Here is a 27,951-nt window from a genome sequence, read left to right as displayed (position 1 = left end):
ACATGCAAACTCCGCAGAGGAACACCGGAACCGAGAGTCGAAACCTGAACTGCGAGGCAGACGTGCTGGCCACTAGAATACCGTGCTCCAACTCCATAAAACATCATACAATAACTTCCCATTGCAATTTCAATAATTTTTCAATATCAGACACCTACCTTCTCTGGTTTGGGGGCGCACTGCGCAGGTGCGTGAGAGGGACCCGGTGATGGCGGCTGCAGGGGGATGGCCGGTTCCCCGTTAAATAGCACCGCTGCCACGTTGGGAGGCGTGAGGCAAGACAAAGGAGACGACAGGGGGAGGTGGGGCCGCGAGGCGGGGGACGACAGAGGCGGGGGCCCCAAACTGGGTCCGGGAGACGTCATGGAGAGCGGGCGACCGGATTGGCCGGAGCAACGTGAAGGTGAGGAGCTCTGAGAGCGCAGGGAAGATATCGCCACCGTGGGGCGCTCTGGGCTTCCACCAGGAGAACTATGGACTAAAATAGACACAAATATATTTTCTGCATTAATATAACCGAGAGGACCTTTCACTGAAAGCAGGTAGTAGCCATTAGTCCTCATTAATTCTGGAAGGGAACATTTATCTCCATATTTCACTTCTTTATAGACACTATACTCTTAATTAGAAATAACATGCGTTATAAAACCAGGGTGGCAAAGTTGTTCGCACTGTAGCCTTACAGCATTATGATGGTTTATTATTTTTCACCACTCGAACGAATGCGAGGGAATTTGACTCTAAAGAAGTTGAGCAGCCAGATACACTACTCATAAAAAGTTGGGGAATATTTGGCTTTTGGGGGAAATTTCACAATGAGCCTGAAATACACTTTAACCTTTACTGTACATGTGAACTTAATTTCTTAACTTTTGAATGCACGTCCAACAGTTGAAAGGTTCAGTACTTTTGCCAACTTTCTGACGAACCCAAAAATCAACATTTACTATCCATTAATCAACCAATACATTTCCTGCTTCAATTTGATTTGGTACTGAGACAGTCCTCAGCCTCCTGCTGTTCACATTTTGACATCATAAACGGGGTGTGTCGCAGAGTATCATCAGCAGGTTGCAACAGAGAGACTGGAAGAGTTACAGAAAGGCATAGAAGTGGACGTCCTTGAACATTTTCATGGATCAAACACCTATTGTGAATTTTGTCATTCAGCCTCTTGTTGGAGAACAGCAACTGGTACACACACAAAAACATTGAACAGCTGGACTTGTGCATTCAAAGGTTCAGAGAAGGTCAAATTTAATTAATCTGTGAAGGATCTTGTGCATTTTAGGTTCCTCCTGAAATTTCACTCCAAAGCCTAATATACCTAACTTTTTATGAGTATTGGATAATTCTTAACCATGAAATTTCCCAAGCAGTAAGTAGCTGTCTTAAAACTAATCTCGCTAATCAGCTTCCATCTGTATGTGGACATTAGGTAGTAAAGGTTAAGACCAAAAACCAACAACAACACATATGCGTGCATAGTTTCGAGCCACCTGCTGTAAAACGCTGCAGTTCTCAATGTGGCTTGCTGCTTTGTAATGTAGTCCAGATGTGTGAGTGCGTATGGAAACGAAACAACCGGAGACCAGGGTTAAAAGCGAAAGAGGCAAGAGGCTCTGTCATTACGCCTACATAGAACACAAAAACAAAGTGATGTCATTCGGCAGTGCGTTTCTTTGTGCGGCCCAGTCTTTTCAGTGTCAAGCAGTGCTGTGTGTGTGTGTGTGTGTGTGTGTGTTCACACAACACTACTAACACCTGCTCCACATCATCCTCACATGCCATGCAGACCTGCCAAGGTTTATTTACTTGCTTCCAACTTTGCCCTACAGCGCCAACATAGCAGCAATGTTTCTATTTTAAAGCAGTTTTTGGGTTACCTTTGTTTAGCTCTCCTTAGCCTTTCCTCCAGGTTTTCACATTATTTGGCATGTGCCTTCTCTGCTGATGTATTTTAAGCAGGTAGACAAATCACTCATTAATTTGACTGCCTTCTATGTAAGTTTGTATTTTTCCTCACATTTTCTCAATTATTTTCAATTTACCGCAATGTCTTCCCACTGCTTTTCCAGGCTTTGTGCATGAACATGGCCTCAGGTCTAGCAGGCTGTTAACACTGGCTGAACTCACGAAGCAAGGATGGCGTGGTGGAAGATTGACCTCTGACTATATTAACCCATCGTACAATAAATGATGTATCTTTGTTCATCTATGTATGCCAGTGAGGCATAGTGACAGACAGAACAAATGATGAATGGTCTTCTATGAGATGGCTGGAAGTACATACAGTCATTAATGTATCCACTTTTTGTGACATTTTTGTTTGTTGGAGTTCCGTGAGATTTATCAATTGTAAAATATGTTCCTTGCCCCCATAAAGGTTGGAAATCACTGCTCTCGTCAGATCGTGTATTCTAATCAGTCAGGTCAAATCAACATTACATGACAGAAATAATGGGTGCTAACTTACTGTAATTAAATGACTTTATTTTTTAATTAAATTACTTCAGGCGGCACGGTGGCCGACTGGTTAGAGCGTCAGCCTCACAGTTCTGAGGTGCGGGGTTCAATCCCCGTCCCCGCCTGTGTGGAGTTTGCATGTTCTCCCCGTGCCTGCGTGGGTTTTCTCCGGGCACTCCGGTTTCCTCCCACATCCCAAAAACATGCATTAATTGGAGACTCTAAATTGCCCGTAGGCATGACTGTGAGTGCGAATGGTTGTTTGTTTCGATGTGCCCTGCGATTGGCTGGCGACCAGTTCAGGGTGTACCCCGCCTCCTGCCCGATGACAGCTGGGATAGGCTCCAGCACGCCCGCGACCCTGGTGAGGAGAAGCGGCTCAGAAAATGGATGGATGGATGGATAAATTACTTCACCCACACTGAAACTTTAGAGCATGATTCGACAGAACAGCGGCATGTTTACGTCCAACCGTTTGTGGTCCCACTAGCTTGCTAAGCTACATAACGTTTTGTTGCCTGCTTGCGAGCCGTATCGTATTCAAAGTACGGGAACATACCGCAAGCAAGCCTTAAATGAACGTCCTCTCCTGTCCTGAGCACCACCAGCACACGTTTTCCCCATTTTGTCCTTATAATACGAAGTCGGCGGGCTCCACTCTTGTTGTCGTCGCCACGGTAACGAGTGTATCCAGTCATATTTGAGTTGACAAGATAAAGCCCAATGATCGTAAAAAACGGGATACAATATTTTATTGCAGTAGTCTGACATAGTACAATCGTTAAAGAGCAAATTTGTCTTGTAGTCTGATCTGGGCATTACGTCTTGTCTGTCTCAGACGTGTTGTCTGTTCCACACCGCCGTTTTAAAAATTTTTTTTTTTTAAGAACTTTATTGGCCGTCAAATATTTCCAATACTACGTCAAAAGACGTGCGACAAGGCTAAAAATAAACTAGCTTTTGGACTCAAATATACTCTGCAACGCGGAGTAAATGTCTTTTGCGGAGCCTCGGCGAATTATGACATTAAAGCCGATCAGCATAAAATGCTAAATATCGTCCGATACCGATCAGCCCGATAACATCGGTGTAAAGTCTAAAAACAACAACATTCTTCAGAAAGATGCATTTGTGGAGCCAACATTAAGTGGAAGACTTGCCTTTTTGACAAAGAAGAGCTAAGGTACAGTACACTCAACATTTTGAGACTTTCCAGCATGAGTCCATGTTATTCCTGGAGTACTGTGTTACTGCAGGACAAAACAACCTTGAAGCACATGGCAGCTTCATTTGAATCATTTATATATATATACACATTTTTAGCTGCATATTTTGAGCTCCAGAATTTTTGTTGAGAATGCATTTATAGGTGACATTTTGTTGACGAGTAAAATGAAAGTAGCAAATGTAGTAGTAACTTGGTTTAGCTTTACGGCTCTGTTTAAAATTTGAGCTCCAAAGATTTTTCATGATACGTAAAGTCCGTGGCACCTCTACATTGAATGTCTCAGGGGTAGAAGGATATGGAATTTCACCAACATTTTTTGCAAGAAATACACATTGAAAGTAGTATAGAAATTTGCTGTAATAGATGATTCATGCAAGACTTCAGCATTTCGTTAGCGTAACAGCATAATTGGCCATGTCATTTTTTACCGTTTTCGTAAAAGAAAAAAACAACAACATAAACTTGAACAAACACAAAGAATCCAGGATTGTTATGATCTGGATGACTGAGCACCTATACAGACATAAGGAAAAAAAATAAAATAAATTTAGCCAGCACATTGGTATTTTATACTGATATTGTGACAGTAAGTTAAAAAATTATGGTATTAGGCTAACAATATCTTTCAAGACAACAGTGACTGTCGGTACTTTTTCACTGCCTTTTTTTGTGATACTGATTACAAATGCTATCACAAAACCCAAAAAGGAAATATGTGACGGCCACCATCGAATCGGAAATAACACACAATGTGGCAACAACACCCACTTGCTGTTAAGTACAATATAGTATGGCTAAGTCGACAATAATAACATGAGGAAAACAGAAAATTCTCTGGAAAAAAATTTGCCGTTCGTCACATCATAGACTTACTTTTTACAATACGTCCCATTGGAAAATTTGTTAAACCGAAGCACAAGTCGCTAAATGTTCTGCAATTGATTGTTTAACCTTAGACGTTCCACTGTAATGTTATTTTTATCCCAGAATTAATAAATAAAACCAATCATGTTGTCTAACAATATCAAATCATCCTGTTGTTACAATGATTTCTCAGTGTTGCAAACATTCAGCATTCATTTGCGCATCTGTCAAAACATTTTGTAGCCGATCTTGACGTGGGGCAGCACAACGGTGCAAAGGTGACGACAAATGTGTTTGTAATCAAGTGTTAACTGATTACTTTGAAGCGTGTGCTGATTAGACAGGCCTCAGCGGGCAGACGTGCCACTCCACCAGAAACATCTTAAGATGCACAGCAGTGTGCAGATTGTGGTGATTGTAGTATGCCATGACACTGATGGTAGTTTCTGTTGCTTTAATGGCAGCAAAGAAAATGTTCCTCGCTACAACCTGTGATACACAAACCTCCACTCAATTGTATCTATCTGCATAAATCTGGTGTTTGGTCCCATTTGAAAGTGTACGCACCAAGATTTTAAATGAGTATTGATTGAAAATGCGTTTAGTTGTGCTTACCCAGCTGCATTGAGGTGCGTGTCTGGTTGACTGAATGCTGACTGGAGCGCAGGCAGTTCTTCAGCTGGGCGGCAGCAGTCTGAGGCGACGAGGCGGGACTGACGCAGTTGACCAACGGCGTGGAGGGACGGGACGAAGAGGGCCCCGGGGACCCTGGAGAGGAGGGGTCTGAGATTTTACTGCCGACCTGACCGCAACCACCACCACAACTGCCACCATTTCCTGGACTGGACAAACATGAGCCCCTCGTAGCACCAACTCCAAACGTAGCCCTTTTAAACAGAAAGAGGAGAGTCACTTGTCATTGGATGGTGCAGGTTTGAAAAGACATTTGATCCACACTACAAGATGGGGAGCAACAACACTACTCTAATTCCATTAGAAGAAATAACTGTAGGGTCCTGTCAACCCCCACTATTCAGGGAGGATAGGGAATGTGAGTAATTGACGCCCTGCCCTAAAAATATTTATAATTGCCTATGTTAATACAGACCCGACTTGAGTTTTTTAAGATTGGAGCTGTCATACGACTCCCAGTTGAAGTTTACTGGCAAACTAAAAATAAAAAAAAGAGAATTGCACATTGTGTATTTAAAACAACCACTTAACTGCCTTGAAGTTCGCTGTCTTAATGGTAACACATAATGGGAAATGCCATAGACAGGTTAACAAATAGAATCTACAGTATATAGCCGTGTTACAACGCTTTCAGGAACATATCTTACATCAATAGCCACAAAAAGTGCAGCTCCACATTCTGTAGCATACTGCCCCCAAGAGGCCAATGCGCACACACCAAAAGGAGCAGCACAATATCCATTAAAGTGAAGCAAAAATGTGACCAAAACTGTTTAATTCTTTACATTCTAATTTGATGTAATTATGTCATTACTGTATGTTTAAACAATAGGCTATAATAGTTTTATTTTTATTATCAAAAACACATTACAAAAAAATTAAATTTATTTTAAAAATAAATGTCTTACAGATCATTTGATTTTTGAAAAAAAATGAACCAGAAGCACGAGGACACATGCAAGTACCTGTATGTATCTTGTAGAATCTTAGGGTTACAGTGTTAAAGAAAAAATACAAAAAAACCCTGAATATATGAGTTTAAAAAAAAAATCAAATAGCTGAGGCTATTTTGCTCAGAATAACAGTCAATAGGCGGGCTTTAACTGTTTTTGGGACAAACCACTTCACATAGACCAGCGAAATAGGGCAAGTAATAGGCGAAGTGACTTTGTTAATAAACACTACACTCATATAAACGGTCTGTCCTCACAGTGCCCTATTGAAGACCATATGTTTGTGTGTATGTCACCTTGGCCTCTACTGTATGTGGAGTTATGTATCTTGCAGTATTGAGTACAGAAAAATTTACCCTTTAATGTAGCATTATCTGCAGAAATGCAACAACTGCACTGGGGTCCAGCATTGTTGTTTTGGTTGTGATGCCTTCAATTCTTTTTACAGAAGAGTATTTTCAGAATAATGGCAAGATTTTCAAAAATCTTCACTTGGTTTACCATCTCAAATTGCCATTGTCATGTAAGCCAAAACAACACTATTTTTTAAATTGGTTTTCAGCTAAAAAACAGCACTGCCTCTTACTGTTGATCACATTATATGACGGAGCAAGTCGCTCGTGTTTCTGTCTGCAGAAAATGAATGGCGGCCCAGTCAGCTGAACTACACTGACTGCACCATCCACTCTCTTATTGCTGCCCACTGACTACCAGTCATATACAAGAGTCATGGCCTCATGTGTGCTTGATCTTGTGTGCGAATCAACTTGAGTTTTAAAGCATCTATAAAGAGGACACTTGCAGAGAGAACATTTTGACTGGACCTCGCTTAAGCCCCGTGTACATAGCCGTTTCCCATCAGGAATATTGCTCTTTTGAGTAAACTGCACCGAAACGGAGCAGCGGAACAGAATGTTATGTCAGGAGCGGCGGCCACCGTCGTTGCATTGATGCATGTATAAGTGGGACAGCTGGAAGAGCTCCCTCAAAAATATCTTGCACTAGGGTGACATTAAGCTGATGTTGTGAAGTTATGTATGAATCCGCAAGGCATGGTGGTGGACCGATTTTTAACGTGTGGTATTACACAATCTTTGATCACAACAAGCTTTAGAGACATTTTGAAGGGTAACATGAGGGATGGTTTTAACTTCATGGTGTGGCGACGCGGTAAATAACAGGACGAGGAGACGAGAACCAGTCATGTCACTTTACTCTCCACATACAAACGGAGTGCTTTTACATCAAACAGCCAATCACTCCCTTTGAAGCCAACAACTCCCTTTCACTCTTTCAATGTCTCCTTATTGTGGGTCACCACAGTGGTAAACATTTGTTTTGGCACTTAAAGTTGTTGTACTCACTAAAGTATGATACACACACGAGTCTCACCCCCGAACATGATGTCTGTCGTAGTACCAACACTGTGCCACAAGACTGGTGGAAAATACAAAGAAGAAGAAGTCGCAGTAGAAGATAGTAGAGCACTTTAACTAAGTGGTGGGTGGATCGATCCAAATATCGATACATATGTTGGTATTGATATTAATCAATATCAGTGTCATAAGATTGTGTCAAACTTCTGTTTCTCTCCGGTATGCGCTGCTAGTAATATATATGTATCCAATAGAAATGTGAAATTATAGTGAATACATATGCTGGAATTTAAATGTAAATAAATCAAATTAATATACTAATATCGTACATTTTGTGTTAACTGTAAAAGGGATACTGCATACTTGATATATTAAACTACCGCACGTTTTTCATGACAAATAAATATTTAACATTGCCCAAATCCATTCCTTTTTTTAAACTACTGGTAATACACAATCCAAAGAAAAAAGGCACAAGAACACCTAAAGTTCATGAAAATTCATTCAGATTTAGTCATTTCAAATGCATGACATCCATCCATCCATCCATTTTCTGAGCCGCTTCTCCTCACTAAGGTCGCGGGCGTGCTGGAGCCTATTCCAGCTATCATCGGGCAGGAGGCAGGGTACACCCTGAACTGGTTGCCAGCCAATCGCAGGGCACATACAAACAAACAACCATGCGCACTCACAGTCACACCTACGGGCAATTTAGAGTCTCCAATTAATGCATGTTTTTGGGATGTGGGAGGAAACCGAAGTGCCCAGAGAAAACCCACGCAGGCACGGGGAGAACATGCAAACTCCACACAGGCGGGGCCGGGGCTTGAACCCCGGTCCTCAGAACTGTGAGGCTGACGCTCTAACCAGTCGTCCACCGTGCCGCAATGCATGACATAACAACTTTAATTAATAAAAAAACGTTGATATCGAAATTGGCGATACAGGCCCGGTATTAACCTTAACCTTGCAGTATCACACACCTTTAATAAATAGACTGCTGTTGCAAATTCTCTTCAATGTTATTTTTATTGTGGCGAATGACTTTTGAATGACACATTATTGAACTAGCTTCAAGTCGCTTCCTCATTGGCTGTCACTCAGTTTCTGGTCCCAATCATGGAGATGGTGGCTCTGCAGCTGAACAGACACAAGGATTTTCTATTGTAAATTTTGAGGTAGAATGTTTACGATTGTTAGCCCTGACCATTTTCCGACCGGACAGGGCAGGAAAAAAAACACTCTTTAAGATACCACATACCACAAGATAAGTAGTAGAGACATCTGACAATTGGGCAGGACGGATCACACGCATATGAAAGAATATATATATATTTTTAACAACAACAGCATATTTAACCGAATAGTAAAACGTAAAAGCTGCAAAACGTAAAAGCTGCAAAACAACCCTACCAATCATTTTGGCACTGCATTTAAAATAGTCAAATACAGTAAATTTACTCAGGCTAACAGGTAAGCATCAAAGAAACAAACAATGAATCCGAATTTAACGAGTCCAACATGAATTCAAAATTGTGACATAAATACTTAGTGTGGACATGCCACTATATTTCAGTTTGGAGGTGAACTTGTGGTGAATCTCTAGGACAATACAGTCAGTCAATTAAATGTCCCCTGGTGTGTATGTGTGTGGGATTGTGTGTGTGTGTGTGTCAGCCTCTCCTCATTATAATAAGTATCCTTGCAGCTTCATAAGTATGGAGGACGGAAGCTAAACAAAGAAGGAGTGTTCTTGTATAAATATAACAAATTGTCTGGTTTGATTGTACCCTCCACCCCACTAATTATTGCTATATATTGCATTCAGTGGAGAGTGTTTAGCGTCTTCTGCATCATGTTTTTCTTCGTTTGCATTGCATCTTTCCCTCGTCTCATGATTCTGGCATTTCTTTTCCTCTTTTCACCTTTTTGTTTGTCCACATCCCACCAACCTCATTTGTTTTCATCATCTTCCTCACTCCTTTCATGCCTCATTTTCTTTCTGCCGGTCCCAGAGTCGTCATTATCTTTCTCCCGCTTGTTTGTGTTTCTATTATTCCAACGCTGCTCAGCTTTTGTTTCTCCCTCGTTCATAGCCTTTCACTGCATCATGGGGCAGAATGCAGATTAGCCGAGCAGCCACTTGAAATATGGCCCTCCTCAAAGGAATGACGATGGCCATAAAAATTAACAAATATACAACTATGACCTCAGCACACTTGCTTTTTAATCTCATGCGGTTTTAACAGCGCCGGGTAGTTGGGTTTGAATGCTAACAGCAGCAGTAATAACAATTTTATGATCATGATGATGATGCCGATGGTAATGATGTACTCTCACTATGTGGTAGCACCAGAATGGCTGAGACAATACCGTGGATCCCTTCAGATCCAGCACAACACATTCTAGGAACATGGTCAAACTCAAATTTGTCCAGATTAGGAATCTATATTTTAATGAATGACAGAAATAATACCTTGCCATCGTGAAAACCTTTAATAACTGGCAAAGTTAAAGTAACATTTCAACCTTCTTATGCAATAAAAAGTTAAGCACTGCTGTTACCAAAACAAACATTCAGTCATACCTATCAGGATTTTATTTTTCATTGCTTGTATGCCTACCCACATATTTTTCCAACTAGATCAAATCAGGAGGAACAATGCTCAAATTTGTCCTGATCGCCTGTATATGCTCCGCTTAAGCAGAGCAGCAGTGTTGTTAACTGTGTTATTAGCGTTAGCTTCCGATAACAGATACTGTACATACTTGATTGTTTGGTGAAGCTGCGGAACGTCTTTGATTACGTGTCTGCTGCCGGCGCCACATACATGGATCTGCACACTAATTGACAAGTGTAATTCGGTGACTTGGTGATGACGTGCCGTCTCAACAAGTCAAAATGCAGTCAATGTGTTGGCTGTCGTTATGGTAGCCAGGGTGTGCTTGGCAGTTTTTTCGCCAAAAGTAAAATTCAACATTCAACGTAAGGGGTTCCGTTGTATTAACATGCCATAGTTTCAAATTTTCAATGGTGTCGAAGGCATATTTGAAAAGTCCAATTCTTTTATCTGTTTCTTTTGCAAAGGCATACATGGTTTTTTTCGGGACATTTGTTTGAAAGCAGCGCTTTCCTCCGTGAATACTAAAGAGTGATTCGACAAGGATAAGGTTCTCAACCACTATCAGCAAAACAGTATTTACAATGCACTAATACAGTATCAGAAGCATGAGAAATGAAATACAACAGATGCGCCCGGGGCATATTAAAAATGAATGTAGATGTTTCTACTGTGACCATCTGAATAAAACATGCCCGTTAAATGTGAGGACGACTATATAATAGGCCTTCATCTTTCCTGGCTCCCAACACTGACCTGGACACGGGGGTGACGTAGTTTCCCGGGAAGACGCCAGAAGCTGCCGTTCTCAGTGAGGTGCCTTTGAACCATCCGTCTTGACACTTCTCTGTCACCCGGTACATCTCACCTTTCCTAAGTTCGAGTTCGTCAGCCTTCTGGGGCTTGTAGGCGTAAAGCGCAAGGTAGCTAAGAAACAAAGGTGTTAGAAAATAATACATTAACAGAAAAAAATAAGCGGCAACTCCACAACATCAGTGCTGGTTATTCTTACGCTCCCCCCACTAAAACATAATATGACAGAGACAAAACGTTCTACATGAACACATCAAACACATGGTTGTACAAGTAGATTACCACAATGAATTCCGTTGCAGATCTTCCAGATTTTTCTTACCCATTCCAATAGACATGGAGAGAAGCACGACTACAGGGTAATTGCTCTACCGAACGGGAAACTTGCAAACTGCAGTTACTGTCCTTACTACTACAGTATAATAAACGCAAAATATGACCATGATCCAAACCCACAGTCAAATATTAATGTTAATGAAAACAAAATTTAGGTATATAAGTAAAACCTTCAACCTTCAACAAACCAGAGAAGACTCCAATATTCTCGAAGAGATGTATAACTAATTTCCCAATGTATCTGTCATATATGACAATATGAAAAGTTAGACGTTTGTATTGATTTTCCAAACTAATGTGCTACCTGTAAGCAGTATTTTTCTCTCCCTGTAAGGAACTGCTCCGTAAAACGTGCTTTAACAGATGAAAATGAATCCATAAGGGTGAAAAAGAGCATAGAAGAGACTTTTGTTTTACCTGCCAAAGACTACATTGGGAATGGTGCCAAACTCTTACTACCAAGAGGAGTACAATGAGTATTTACAGTAGCACCTTTCTGTATGGGCGTTGAAGTGGGCTCATGAATGCAATATTGTGAACGGTACAAATGAGCTTCTGTTGTTGTTGTTGTTGATGGCAAACGACGAGACTAGAGTAAACCAGCTCTATATGCTATTGCTTGGTTGCCATGGTAACAGATGTGGGGATCATATTCAGTCTTCCCGTGGCAACAGGAATAGTTGTCAGGTCAAGATTGAAACGTCCACCCTCATCAGCAGTACAACCCCACTTCAGACTCACATGCCCCAGACATGCAGGACTAAAATGCAGGCTGAGGTCTTGTTTCACATTTGGGGAAACGTTAGGTTCTAGTTAAGCTTGTAGGTTCTAGTTAAGCTTGTCAAATCTGCTGAAGTGATAGAAACTTGCTTTTACAAAAGTTGCCAATGCTGATGCATGGGACCTGCATCACTTCTAGTGGGGTAAACTCACAACTTGTAGCACATTTATTTTCCAGAACACTCAATTTGACACTTAAAGCGAAAGTTTGCGATTAAAAAATTAAAAAATCCCTTTTTGTCACATTTGTAGAAACAGTCAAAATGACTTGACAGTAGTACATCTCTGACCACATCTTGTGCCTGTAATTTGATTTTCAAGAAACCAACGCACCCGCAGAAAAATAACCAAACAACCAATAAGAGGCAAAAGGTGTGACTTACGAGGTGTCAATCATTTGTTGCACACTCGCAGGCAAATTCATTGCGGGCGCTTCCCTTCCCTACCATGCTGATTTTTTTTTCACAAATCATACTTATCATGTACTACTGTCAAGTCATAATGACTGTTTTAAACAAATATGCCCAAAAGTGTTTTTATTTATTTCATATTCTTTTCTAATTGCAAACTCTCCTTTACGGTTCGAAAAGGGGAGAACTGGTTCAATGTCTTGATTCTTGACGAACCAAAAAAGTATTCAGCGGCATACCCGCACAGCTAAAAAAAAATGTGGAGTGTGACTGTATATATCCAGAAAAATATGCCTTAAATGTTGTCCAAATTCGTGATTTTCAACTGTCAAAGGTCACTGATAGTGTAGTGGTTCGCTCATTTGGATTCTGTGAAGGCAGCGTGGGTGCAGTTCCCACTGAGTGATGGTGTGAATGTGAGTTTGAATAATGGTGGTTTGTCTATGCTTGCCCTGTGACTGATTGTCGACCAGTCCAGGCTGTCGCCTTTAGCGCACAGTGAGCAGTTAGTGTTCAATTTCCATGTAGAACAGTCACACCTCCTCTTGACTTCTTTTCCCCAGACATGGACGTCCCTGGTGTCGGCGGAGCATTGGCCGTCTCGATACATCCATTTAAGCATTTAACAATGCTTAAATGGAAGTAACTTAATGTATAAAAAATATATAATGCATGAATGAATGAATGCTTAAAAATAAAAATCAAAGAAAGTGCAGTTTATATGCCATTGATTCTTAGTCGTCAGCCTTATTTTGAAACAGGGCGTCACGCAGCCAAGGTCTTAGTGTGTTATTGTTTTTTTGTGTCTTTCACAGGCTGTCTTTTAAAGTTGTTTTTAAAGGCTTTTCTCAGTGTCATGGTGGAGGAGTAGCTGCTAGTCGTAGAAATAGTGGCACATGGCCAATATCTCGAGGCACAATGGAAGAAATGTTTTTTTAATGCTTGCAAGAAAATGGCATCTAAAGTGAACCTGAGAACTCAGGCATATTCCGTGTTGGGAAAGAAACAAAAACCATAAAATCCAGGTTACAGGAGGGAGAACTGTCTGATGTTAACTCACATGTTGAGAGGCAGCTGCACCTTTGCGTGGGCCAAGAGCTCTGAGGTTATAGATGCCACTTTTGGGGGCACCAGTACGCCTGCCGAGGAGGGAGAGGGACCTGGAGACGATGCATCCTAAAAGCATGCAGAAAGTAGTAAACAAAAATGTAATACCTATATTCTGTATGTATGTGTCTGCAGCTTTCCACCTCTAAATGCATCCTGGGTATTAGACCAGAGGAGACAAAAACATTGAATACAAGTATAGAAGCAACCAGAGGCAAATAGTAAGTAACTCTAGGCAACAGCTATTTAAGAAAGTACCAAATATTTTATTTAAATGGAACTGTCAGAGTTGGTCATTGCAAAATGTATCAATGATGTTAAAAAGCTGTGTTATTTTCCAGGAAGTATATCTCTTCACAGACCTACGGGTAAATATGGAAATTCCATCACTGTGCAGTATGCATGATGCCAGTCCACTTGGCACTTACAAGTTATGGGCAAATAAAACAAGATGATAACACCATATGAATCAAATAAATGGAATGGCCTTAAGATTGAGAATGGACATCACATTTTTTAGCCAAAAAGGCAGTTAAAATCAATTACAATCAAAATGTCCTCCTTCAACACTACAACATTCTGCATCATTTTTCATTTTCTGTACGTCATTATCCTCACAAGGGATAATGGAGCCTATCACAGCCGGGGTACATCCTGCACTGGTCGCCAGCCAATCGTAGGCACATATATAAACAAACAACCATTCGCGCACACATTCACACCAAAGGGCAATTTAGAGTCTTCATTCAACCTACCATACATGTTTTTGGCATGTGGGAGGAAACCGGAGTGCCCGGAGAAAACCCACACAGGCACGGGGAGAACATGTAAACTGCACACAGGCGGGGCCGGGATTTGAACCACGGTCCTCAGAACTGTGAGGCAGATGTGCTAACCAGTCGGTCACCGTGCCGCCATTCTGCATCAATTTCAATAAAAGCTTTCTAGATGAACTCTTATAAACTCTTGTCCATTGTGAGTTTTTTTTCCTTATAAAACTTATTCTTTACTAACCCTCCTCCCAATGTAGGTCCAATGGTGTAGGTAGGCTGAACTTGGTGGCCATGTAATGCCTATATTCCATTGTTATTATTCTTATCGTCATTAGTTTTGGTCCTACAACACCTCACCACAATGTTCTTCCATTAGATTGGAGAAGGTACAATAAACCTGTTTCCACCTGTTACCAATCATTAACTGTGTGTGTTGTGCATGTGAGTGTGTCAACCTGAATGCGTGCTGCGGCCCTGGGGTCAGAGGAGCTGATGAGGACTGGGTGGGAGATCTCCATACTGTGTCTGTTGTTGAGCTGGGCCGCTCGCTGGGTGACGGACAGAGCAGAGAATGAGTGCCTCTTTTTAGCGTTTTTCTTCCCTTCGCCTCTCCGATGTCCCGAGCCGTTTCCATTGGAAGGCGAGGTGCTGGGGGAGGGGCCGAGAGAGCACGGAGCCAACGGGGCCGGCTCCGAGCTCGGACCCGGCACGCTGGTCGTCGTTGTCGGCTTGTCGATTTCCATCAGCTGCTTTGCCGTTTCGTTTAACTGAGGAGAAGAGAGAAGTGGAGGACATGATGACGAATGTTTGTTTTTGGTTTTTGAGTGTGTACTCAATCCGTGTCGTGCTTGAGCCCACTTGACACCTAAACTCTGGTATGTTTGGTTGGTGTGAGTACTTTGTAGCGTTCGGAACACTTCCCTTGTCTGGCACGCTTGGAAGAGGTGGGTGATTGGTCATGTACGTACATAGAGCAGTGTGAGCACAGGCATGGGATCATCTGGAAAGGTTTCAAACATCGTTGTGTGTCCTTTCATCACCTTAGTTTCAGCTTCAATTTTATCTTAGATTTAGTTGTTTTTAAATATCCATCTGTTTTTGATAGCCCTTGCCCTCATCAGGGTCACCGGTGTGCTGGACCCGATTCCAGCTAACTGTTGGCGAGAGGTGGGGTACACCCAGGACCTGTTGCCAGCCAATAGCAGGCCACATATAAGCAAATGACCATTCACACTTGAGGACAATGTACAGGTAAAGTGTTAAACATATAACCCCAACATATATGTTTCTGGAATGTGGGTGGAAGCTGGAGTACCCGCTGAAAATACTCGCAAGCACAGGTAGACTCCACAGAGGGAGGCCGGAGTTGAGATTTGAATGCTAAACTGAAGAACTGTGAAACAGCCGGTTTTAAACTTTAGGTTAAAAAAATGGAAAAAGTATGCTGTGTGAGACTGACGATTCTAGTGTAGCATTTCATTCAATTATGGTAGGGGTCACAAACATGGTGCCCACAGGCATCAGGAATCCCCAAGCACCACATTAGCAGCTTGCAGGCTTGCTCTAAAAATAGCTCACCAGTGAGATGTGTCTATTTTTTTGTGTGTTGATATTCTAAAAAAACAACAACAAAAAAAACAAAGTGCCACTTCCCATCTAGCTGCATATAACATTTTGTAGCTATTCTATTTTTAAATCACACTTTCATTGGTGTAAATTACATTCACACCTACGGGCAATTTAGAGTCTTCAATTAACGGGTTTTTATGAACACATTGCCCTACTACGCTACTGTATTTTATGTTGGTCAAGATGGTGGTACTTGGAGAGCTAAGTATTTTTTGATACTTAGCTGATACTCGGTCTAAAACGTTTGAGAAGCATTTCTGTTGAGCATGACAAAAAATAACGTTTCGGGAGACAAGCTGGGGGTGGTTGGGGGGGCAACGACGATAAGGAGTTGATTTACCGCAAAATAATCGGAGGAAATTTATTATTTGTATCAAACTGCCCTGTACTATAGCTCTCAATTTCAAAAAGGTTAATGACCCCTGCATTATCATGAGATTTTGCTATATATAGTCGAGCTCCACATTAATCAAAGCCTGGCCATATTTTCAGCTAAATGGTCCAGCTCATGTTAGAAGTTACCAGAATCCTTTAGAATGGTGCAACATGCTGTAGTCCAAAAAGCTCAGAATTATGAAGAAGTGTAAAAACATATAATCAATACTGTAGCCATTATGTTTTATAGTATTTTGCCACTTTCTTGAATCCCCTCAAGATAAACGATACACAATTATCAAATACAAAAACACTTTAATTTAAACTAAGGTAACTGCATGTTTTTGGTGAGTCACGATGACAAGGTCCTCAAATTCAGTGAGCAAAACTTTGCAGATTCACAATAAGGCCAAAGGATTACGTAATTACATTTATGTAACACCTGGTTATTATACACATTCCAAATGTCATGCACTCTGCTACAAAGACTTTTTACAAGCTGGAGTGTGTCTGTGGGAATTTCTTTACCATTGGTATAGACAAACATTTGGGATGTCACAGCTCACTGATGTTGGACATGGGAGATGGACTTGGCTCACCAGCTCTGTTCTAGTTCATCCGAAAGCTGTTTGGTGGGGTTGAGGTCATAGATCAAGTTCTACCACACGAAACACATCCAGTCATGCCTTTATGGACCTTGCTTTGTAGACTGGGGCACAAAAAGGCTGTGCTAAACAGGCAGAATTAATAGTCATGTAAATTTTCACCACTCACCCAAGAACCAGTTGGATGGGGAAGGAGCATAATTAGACATGGTCACATAAATTCTGGTGACGATTGGTCCTCAGTTTAGTGACACTAAGCAACGTTGAGCTTCTTTACATTAAGCATATATAGACTGTCCCGACATGGGGACAAAAAAAAAAGAATTACGTGAGCACGTGCACACAGAAAATAATATTTATATGAAAAACTTCATAAAATAACAGATACTACTTCATGTTTTGAGCATATGAATAGCAGCAAATTGATGGTGCGCATAATATGTACAAAGATACAAGGGTTTTCCTGATTTCTGGGGTTGATTTTGGGGGTACGTATTATACATGAGAAATTACGATATTTGTGGAGGACAAATAACGTACTGACATGAGCTCTTACGCACTGGGCATGTAGCATATTTCTACTTCAGTTACAATACAGACATTGTTCTGGGCAGAGATATCAGACTGCCTGCCAGCACTGAGACTGAGGGCATCCCTCAGTTCTTAATCTGCGTTGGTCATTTGAGCTCTGGTACACAATCAGCTCATTCTCACAAGCACAAGTGGCAAATGTGAGCCATCCATGGTCGCTCCATCGCTGTGACTGGCTGCCACATTGGACAGTTGTTTATCAACGGGGATGAGAATGCCGGCCAGCTGAAGAAGCCAAAGCATTCCGCAGCGGCAGCGAGAGCAACTTCAATACAAATGACATGGACAATGTGCTCATCAGTTACTGGGCTTCGTGTTAGTTTAGGCACATGATGTCACTGTCACAGGGTCAGGCATCATAAAATACTCTAAGCCTAATCAAGTCTTCTTTCTCCAGAGCTCACACTTCTTCATTTGAATTTTGCCATGAGCTACCCATACATGACAAGTTTTCTCTGATGTGACCATTCATGAGCACTAGTCTCATGTTGTACATTTCATCTCTGACTTGTGAATGTCATTTAAATCAGTGAAAAAGGAAACTTTAAACTTGAAAATACTTTATGTAGTAGACTGGTAGTCGGCAGGACGTGTGGGCCGCTCCGGCTACACTTACACTTTTTTTTTATTTATTCTGTATGAAATAAAGCCAATAAAAGGAATTTAATGGGAATACTGTCCTTATGACTCAGTTTATATTTGGAGATCCAGCAAGAAAAAAGGGAGTTTCACATAGACATAATATTGATGGCCCAGCCAATAAACAAACCAAAACAAATATACCACTCGTAATTACACCACTACAATGAATGGAGTAGTTGTTGCAGTTAATGGAAGCCTTACATGAGATTTTCTTGCGGTAATCTTTTTTTTTCAAATAAAAAAAAAAAAAGCCAAAACAAAACAAAAACAAAAACAAAAACCCAATTCCAAACGGTTGTCGTTTAATGCCGGCCGGCACCATGTGTGAAGTGTAATCGCTCCTCGCAGTTGTTGGAAAGCATCGTAAACAAATAGCGGTTAAAAAGGCCGCTGGTGACAATATAATCCACCAATAAATATAACAGCTAAAAAGCTGTAATCGCCGTCTCACAGTGCCTCTCTGAACAACTCAATATTTACCCCCCCCAGTCTCTCTGTGCAGCCACACATGGTGGTTGGGGACCCTGCTCTACAGTACAGGAAGTCCTCGATTTACGAACGAGTTCCGTTCCTACGCTGGCGACGTACCCCGAATTTCCGCGTAAGTCGGATTTCACCGTTAAAGTCGAACTTTACGGCAAAATACTTCTGTTACGGGTATTGTCCCACGTGATTGTGACAGCAGTGTGTGTGGGCGTGTGCGTCGATGTGTGAGTGAGATGGGATTGTGAAGGGGGAAGGAGTGCACGCAGGTGCGAGTGTGTGCAGTGGCAAGTGTAATGACGGCAACCGGGGAAGAGTAGCCATTAGCGGAGGACCCGTTGACGTTGAATGTGCAGAGGAGCTAATAAAGCCATTAAAGCAGCAAATCGGTGCTTCGTGCCTTTATTGTTGCCGCCACCCAGCTCAGCTGTGCAACGAGAGAGGGGAGTTAACCCCGAGGAGGACAACCTCGGCACTGGAGAAGGCGTCTCCCCTGTGTCTCCCGACCACGGTCAGGTGACCGTAGCAGGAAAGGTTTACACTTCGCTGAGTCCTAATGTCAAAATAGTTGTATGCCACCAGTCATAGCCTAAAATAAAGAGAGAAAAAAAAAAGAAAAAAAACTGTGACAGTGGCCGTTTAAATACATTTGATAGCTTTGTGGAAGTCAGGGGAAGTAAGAGGAAAAGTTCTTAAATCGAGCGTAGAATGCACACAAGGCCAGACTTGACTGGGAATGCCCACATTTTAGGGTTGCTTCACCCCAGAGTGCATATTTGGCATGAAGGTCTGTAAATGACAGACCGATGGGAGAATCTGCGCAGCCAGAAAACTGAGAAAACTGTGCGTCTTTTCCCTTTACGCACATGGAAGAATATGCCCATATGAGAGCAGTTCTTAATTAGAGTGGAAACTGCAAAGATGGACAATTCGTAATTGGATGAAATATTTTTGTGGCGGCAGCTTCATGTGTGATTTCATGTGCGATATTACCATGTTGTGTACAATCTCAGCAAGCACCAAATGATGAATGGGTGTGTTTTGTTTTGGGCTTTTAATTGTATTTATTTTTAACACAAAGAAGGACTGATGACATTTTCAAAATAAGGAACATCCTCAACAGGGGGTGTTAAGCAAAGAGTCGAAACACAACTACTAAGAGTTGTTGATTTTACACAATTTTGGTGCACTAGCATCATTTTGACCCCAGTTGTAATATAATTAGTTTTACTGTTCTTTGAACTGTTTCCAATAACACTGCTTAGTGGGTTGTTACGAAACTTTTATATTAAAACATCCAACAGCAGACGTATACACAACTCTTACAGAAACCTAACTCAAACAAACAGCAGATTCAATAACAGGCTGTACTGAAAATATTGATATTGCTGAACTCAGCCTTTATTATTATTATTTTTTTTTAAGTTTTCTTTCATGTACACTGCAGACTGCGTTATCATCCTCAAGGATGAACCACTTGCTTGCACTCACCAATTGGAGAAGGCTGGGCTTAATCGGGGATGGAGATAGGGGGATAATAACAAGGTGCACAGAGGTGCTGCAGTATAAACACACTTCCCCCCCCCCCAAGTGTTAAAGCATTGGAAGCTGTTCAAGTAGACATTCAAATTACAAGCAGGTGCATGCGCATTAGAAATTCACCATTTAATTAATGAAGACTTCACCAGTAAAATAGGTTCTTGTTAAGCACCTGCATCGCTTTAGAGGACATTCAATTAACTTGCATTAATTTCCAGGAGACTAACTAAAACACAAGCACACACTGAGGAGCAGCGATACATCAACTAAAACAGTAAGAGACAACATCAGCTTTTGCCCTCTGACAAACTCCAATTATCTTTGCTCAGCCTCACCTGAGACTTTCCAAACACTCCCTGGAGGGAAAAGTGGAGTTATTTCAAGAGAGATGGACCGAAAGAAAAAGAGCAACCTATATTGGCTCAATTTCCATATTATTAATATGCTAATCAAGCCAAATCATATGCTAATGAGCATGATGGATTGAAGCAACAATTCTCATGGGATAGACTAGAGGACACAAACACAAACTCTCCAGATGCAGAAGGTCAGTGAGGCAAAGAACACCAGCGCTTTGCGAACTTCAAGTCAATCAGGTCTGGTTTTACTGACTTTATGCAGACACACACTCGCCTGGCACTGTCATCACTGCGGTAAAGGCGATAAAGGTGCGTGTGGCGGAGAGAGAGCGGGAAAGGAGATATGCCTGATAGAAACAATTCAAAGATTACTTAAATAAAAATCCAAGGTTAGCTACTACGCTTTGAGATAACTCCTTTTTTCAAATTTACTCAGAGGGTGAATCATACCAGAAGTAAAACCTATAGGGTTATATCTGCACTGAGAATGGGCTGACTGCATACACATGCATACACACACTTCCTCTATCCACAAACACAAACATCATTTTTTTGTATACATCTCTTGATTCCCAAAAACTGAGACATTAGCGGACTTTAGGAGACACACTTGGCTCTCCAACAATCTTAGCATGAAACATTTTACTGAATTCAATCCTTGACGAGAGCGGCACAGTGGCCGACTGGTTAGAATGTCTACCTCACAGTTTTGAGGACCGGGGTTCAAGCACCTGCCCCGCCTGTGTGGAGTTTGCATGTTCTCCTCGCGCCTGTGTGGGTTTTCTCCGGGCTCTCTGGTTTCCTCCCACATCCCAAAGACATGCATGGCAGGTTAATTGAAGACTCTAAATTGCCTGTAGGTGTGAATGTGAGTGTGAATGGTTGTTTGTTTATAGGTGCCCTGTGATTGGTGGGCAACCAGTTCAGGGTGAACCCCGCCTCCTGCCCGATGATAGCTAGGATAGGCTCCAGCGGTCCCGCGACCCTTGTGAGGGTAAGCGGCTCAGAAAATGGATGAATGGATGGAATCTTTGAAGAGAGCTTTAGGCTATGCTTTCCAAAACCAAATACATGTCTACTTGTGACCCCACTTAAAACGGATATCTGAACACAAATAGCAACAAATGTAGACGGATAATATAACAATTCTCACAGGCATATATTCTTATCCTCTGCAAAGAACAACCAATATTACTACCGTACTGAAAAGCTGAGAGAGGAGCTCAGTCTAAAGCGCAGTATATCTGTATGTCTGTCTTATACTGCCTCCAGGTGGCCAAGGTGTGCACACCAGAACGAGAAGAAAAATGTGCATTGAAGGTGAAACTGTGACCAACCCCCCCCCCCCCCCCCCCCAAAAAAAAATCTAATTATGTCATTACTGTATCTTTTTATTTAAAAAAAAGTCTTATATTATATTATCAGTGAAAAAAACAAAATATTTTTCTGTTTTGGGGGCTGGAGGCTGGAACGGATTACTGGCATTTTCATTCATTGCATATATATATAAAATAATATATATAATATAATTTGAGATACATGCTTTTTGAGCTCCATGCATGGTCAAGGAACGAATCAAAACTTGTATCTTAAGGTACATATAGATGCTTTTAAATTCAAGTCACAAATTTCTGGGAAAAAAAATTATCTTATAAATTATGTAAAACATATAGCATATGTCGGATATAGCTTTGTTAATCCAGCATCAAATGATAATGTGTGTGTTTTGCTTTTTCTTATTCTTAAGAAGAACCATCCTCAATAAAGGTTATTAAATAGGAGTGAGCCATTTTCACCCAAAACATTTTTCCCCCCATATTTGTAGTAAAATGAGCTGTAAAAAACAAACAAACAAAAAAACAGCCATCTCTGGCCCCATTTTGTGACTCTAATTTGATATGCAAGAAACCAACGTGCCTGAGGAAAAACAATCCATCAGAGACAGAACATGTGACTTATAAGGTGTCAATCCTTTGTCGCGCACGTTCATCACATTATTTTTTAAATTGAAAACTAAGATAAGAAGAATGTGAAAAAAGGAATACAGGGTGGGGTTTCCATGCACTAAAAAAAGAAATCACACATCCTTTTTTTTTTTTTTTTTTTTTTAAATCGTAAAAAAAGAACAATATATATACACAAACATATGGCCCACCCTGCATACACCGCACATGAGCTCTGCCCTGTAGATTGGCAGGGAGTTCTATTCTGTTTTGTTCTTTTGTGCTCTGCAATAACTGAATCCGTCCTTTTCACATCATAACTGATTATGAGCAGGCTCAGAGCAGCGCAGCAAACACTATGAACTGGAAAATGAACCATTGCCACCTTCTTACCGCCACCCACAGCTTGTACTCTTATAGAGCCAGAAAATGGCAAGGTTAAATCGTTTCAAAGTCCTCACACCCTGAAGCAACCTTTTTCATCTGCTCCTCTCGAGCTGGTGCTACCGAACCCTGCATAGGAAAAGTCAAAAACACACGAGTTACTGCCGGCGGCACGGTGGGCGACTGGTTAGACCATCTGCCTCACAGTTTTGAGGACCGCGGTTCAATCCCCGGGCCCCGCCTGTATGGAGTTCGCATGTTCTCCCCGTGCCTGCGTGGGTTTTCTCCGGGCACTCCGGTTTCCTCCCACATCCCAAAAACATGCATGCGAAGTTAATTGAAGAGTCTAAATTGCCCGTAGGTGTGAATGTGAGTGCAAATGGTTGTTTGTTTGTATGTGCCCTGCGATTGGCTGGCAAGCGTTTCGGGGTGTACCCCGCCTCCTGCCCGATGATAGCTGGGATAGGCTCCGACACTCCCGCGCACCTTGTGAGGATAAGCGGCTCAGAAAATGGATGGATGGATGCTTATTGCCTGCTGTGCAAAATACTAACCATTATCTTCTGGTATGCCTCCAATGTCCTCCAGTTTTTTAGAAACTCCTCCACATTTACAAGTCCCATACCATTCAATATGCTTACTAGATAACAAATTCCAATCTCCCAAGAAGCAATAGACAAAATGGCATTGCCATATACATTATGTAAGTTACCTAATGGGATAAACTATTTAGGAAGTTATGTAAGAAATATCTTCTTCTTTTTTTGTCCATCGTCTGATGATAGATAATGGTTTTGTTGTCTAGACATCCTTCTTCTAGTCCATCATATCACCCTTTTTGCTAATGGTTCTAAAATGAAATCATCTTTACATCTGGACGATATTGACCATGCTGTCAAATGATTTGTAAATGCATCTGATTATTCTGTTTGGTACACACAAACACCAGCTGAAGTCCAGATGGGTCTTATTCATTAGTCTCGTTGGTGTTCACTGCTGCCGCACACACACACGCACATGCACATGCACATGCACATACACACACCCTCGACATGTCTTCATGCCCCTGCTGTTTCAGAGTGATGGAGAGGTCTAAATTATTGATGAAACTCTATTTAAAAGGAACCCCTTGGATTGACGGATATCTGACCCTTGGGTACGTGTGGGCCGTGCAAGAAATATTGACACTGGGACCATGTTTTCTTAAGCCAAACAAGCCTATACTATAGAAGTAATGATTAATTTCTTATTTTATTTTTTTCAAGCATACCATTATATGCCACTATATGTAGTACACCTACTGTATACAATATAATGTGATCCAATACAAGATTTATGTTTGCTTTCATGTAAAAATCAGTAGTTTGGTTACTTAGCTAAATTAAAGGAATCTCTCTGAAGTTTCACCTAATGATATAATCAGTGAGTTTGTATTGTGTAAAGTGCATTTTAGCTTGTTATGATGGTTTTCCCAAAAATAACAGTTTCCAAAGATGCAGCTATTGGTTCTGCCACAGGTTTGCTGTTTCTTGATGTTAGTGTCTGCGTGCATGCATGCATGTGATGTCTCTAGGTTTACCTCCACGTAGAGAATGGGGAAGATACCAATCTTGTCTCCCAGCATGCCTTCTGCCCAGTTTTCATCCACCCTCCTGATTACTGTCAGGACTTCATCCTAAGAGAAGTGGACGAAACACACACACCCACACACACAGGCACAAAACACAAAAGACAAGGACCACAGTTACATCATTTCACATTACAGTGCAGTACAGTTAAATCATTTCAAATATTTTAGTGTCATTTGAATTTATATTTACATTCAAATCACACAAATATGTCAAACTACAGCTCTTTTAAAACAAAACATGATCAAAACACATCTATTTTATGGTTTTAAAAGATGAGTGCCTTGAGATATGCGACATATGAGTTCTTCGCGATACGAGCTGTGGTTCGGCCGTATTTGAGATTTGACTTGCGTGCAAAAATTGTGCTGTGAACTCAACACATAACACATAACACAACACAACAAGCAGCAGTTTGGCAGATAGTGAACAAAAAGAGGCATCAAGGTGGTCATTGCCACTTCCACTTTAAGTTTACTGTCAAACTCAACGTAAAAAAAGAGAATTACACATTGTGTACTTAAAACAACCACATAACTTTCCCTTTAAGTACGCTATCTTAACGTACACATAATGGGAAACACCATAGACGGGCTAACGAATAGCATTTGCTCTTTTAAGTGACGGATATTGGAACACAAACAGTGGAGCAACAAATGTAGACCAGATTATATAAAAATACTTACAGGCATATATATTTTATCCTCTGCAAAGAACTACTAATATTACCGTGGCTTACTGAGGACCTGAGATATTTCCATGTATTTCTGTATTAAACTGCTCCCACGTGGCCAAGGTGTGCACACCACAAGGAGCAGAACGGGGTCCATTAAACTGAAGCAAAAAGTGTGGACTTTTTTTTTTTACATTTCCTTACATTCTAGTTTACTGTCATTATGGTTATATATACAATACAATACATACAATAGTGTACTATTTTTTTGCTTGTTTTTTTTTGGAGGCTGGAACCAATTAACGGCAAATCCAGAATGAATTCAACTCTTATCTCAAGGCACCACTGGGTACATTTTTTCATAAAAGCAGTAGCAGTTTTGAAAAAAATTATATGTAATGCTAAAGAAATACCCATGATGAAATCATATTTATAGCAAAAGAACAATGGTGCTGTCTCCAACTGTGTAGTTTCTACATCATCTGACAATGAGCAGTGAAAACCACCTCATACTTACTATGTAGAATAAGTACAAGCTTTTTTTACATGGCCGTTCTTTTTTGAGCGCACGCTATAGACTGCAGCCTTGTATAGCTCAAGGTACACTTTGAGTTTGGTTAAAGATGATATTTTTGGAAACATGAGGGTAACCACCCAAAGACAAAGCTGTATTTTGGGGTGCGTACGAAGGAATGTTCTTACTCTACTCTACATGACCGAACCAGAGGGAGCACTTTTAGTCGACTTGGTGTCCAAGCTACTCAGTGCTTTAATGCATGTGACTGACACATGGAGAAAATAACAATGTCAAGCCAGGGAGGTGGGTGTAGACTTTCAACAGTCCAATAGCATGCCCTGTATTTACTCCTGCTTATCTGTCTACTGTATTCTGCACATCTGATAAACTTTCTCAGTAATATCCCGTAAAACAGAAAGTGGCATGATCAATCCTTTCACAACAGATGAACACACAATGTGTGTTTTTCTCTTGTCACGTGAATATGAGGGTCTTGGCAAGACCATTAGGGCCGGCAGTGATAATATAATTCTACTAAATGACTTTGTATTAGTCATAGTGAGTAATTACCTTTCCCACTGAGAAAACAATCACACACACACTGGTTTTGCATGACAACACATTCGGCACACGGCAGGGGAGTACATATACAGCACAGTGTGATCTTCTATCAGCTACGTGTTGATTCACTTAGTCTTAAAGCAATTTTAATAAAACAATGTGTCATCATGAGGATGTTATTGCAAGAGTGTTCAGTAAAAGTCTCTCATGACTCCTTGCCGGCACCTGCTGTGATGTGTGCAGTACAATGTAATCACTCTTTCAGAATGGTGAGGTCAGGAGCCTTTTACAAACGAGCCAGTGTAATAGCAGTACCAAATGATAAGCTTTGAGCAACATAACAGAACAGGGTGTAGAAATTACTGTTTACACCAAACCGAGCCTGGGAACATGCTTTCGAGGAGCGTGCTCTCTCATTTTGTTCTCATCGTTTCCTCTCGAGCTTTTCGGAGGAACATAGAGAGTATAATTGAGTAAAATCAGACTGAATTGAAAATTGCATTCATTTTTAAGAGGAAACTTTGGTGGGAAGTGTCAAAAAAGCCTGAAAGGTCTTGGAATTGATTTTTTCATATTCAATGCAACGCTTTCAATAAATATTTTTCATCCCTAGAGATTTTAATTTGCATGTCTGGACTGTATCAAAGTAGAACATTCTCAAATTTAATGAGGTAAGAGTTCATATACACAGTCGTAGATGTGCCGCAAAAAGACAGCAGTTCCCTCAACTGTTTTTTGATTTTCCAATGCTTTCTGCTGTCATTTGAACACTGGTTATGCATACACATACTGGTCTTGGTACGGTTCCAAACCAATTTGTTAAGATTCAGTTGTAGTAAGATCTACTCTCTTTGAGTTGCTCAATGATGGCCAATGCTGCAGTCTTTCAGTGCAACACTTTCTTCAAAAAGGAGGCCAATTTATTTAGTCAGTAGAAATTTTGGTTAGTTTCAGGATGCCAACTGTCAAACCACTGCAGTCTATTTAGATGATCTTTCTCTTTTAGTATTCTGAAGGTGTTCCTAAGTTTTGGAATCATGTGTTCTTAAAAGGCAAGCTGTTATCTCCGTTCACACCCATAATGTTAATTACCAACTTCGTTTTGATCACGAAGATGACAATGTCCTTTTATCCAAAGAGATGAGGCACGTGGTATCGGTGAGCATCAAAGTGGCCCGAACAAAGCCCTCTCTAATTCGGGATAAAAGTGTCTTGTTGAAGAAGCCGTCTCGTGTACCTCAGAACATAATAGCTACGAGCAACTGACCCACCGCCGAGATCATTGTCAAGAAGAGAACACGACAGATGGAATCCTAGCTGAAACATGGCCTTGATTATTCACGTCACTTTTCTTGAAAGATTTCTTTGGGGTTTGTGCAGATTGAAGTGTTCCTAGTATTTTAGTACCTTGACTTATGAGCAGCCGCAATTACAAGTTTCTCAAGTTATAAGACATCGCTTGTTTGTTTTTTGTACAAACCCAAAATTTGATATCCGAGCCACTTCAGCCAAGTTAAAAAAAAAAAAAAAAAAAAAAAAAAGGACAGCCATATTTGCTGATGCACTTTCAGCCATTTATTGAACGGGACAAGCAGTCAAACA

General features: G+C 41.0%; 1 protein-coding gene across 2 annotated transcripts in view; it reads right to left on the bottom strand.

Moving 5' to 3' along the window:
- The window catches only part of LOC133486861 (E3 ubiquitin-protein ligase SH3RF3-like), a 96,062-nt gene that overhangs the window by 9,635 nt on the left and 58,476 nt on the right, over positions 1-27,951 (bottom strand). For both annotated transcript variants that reach the window (XM_061792619.1, XM_061792621.1), the window contains exons 3-8: positions 24,550-24,645; positions 14,876-15,187; positions 13,601-13,716; positions 10,958-11,128; positions 5,174-5,445; positions 159-478 (exon numbers count right to left, since the gene is read on the bottom strand). In XM_061792619.1, coding sequence (XP_061648603.1) covers positions 159-478; positions 5,174-5,445; positions 10,958-11,128; positions 13,601-13,716; positions 14,876-15,187; positions 24,550-24,645 — 1,287 coding nt within the window. The remainder of the gene's footprint in view (positions 1-158; positions 479-5,173; positions 5,446-10,957; positions 11,129-13,600; positions 13,717-14,875; positions 15,188-24,549; positions 24,646-27,951) is intronic.

Source organism: Phyllopteryx taeniolatus, chromosome 12 (assembly GCF_024500385.1).
Source record: "Phyllopteryx taeniolatus isolate TA_2022b chromosome 12, UOR_Ptae_1.2, whole genome shotgun sequence".
Taxonomy (NCBI): domain Eukaryota; kingdom Metazoa; phylum Chordata; class Actinopteri; order Syngnathiformes; family Syngnathidae; genus Phyllopteryx; species Phyllopteryx taeniolatus.
This window is presented reverse-complemented; position numbering and strand designations above follow the sequence as displayed.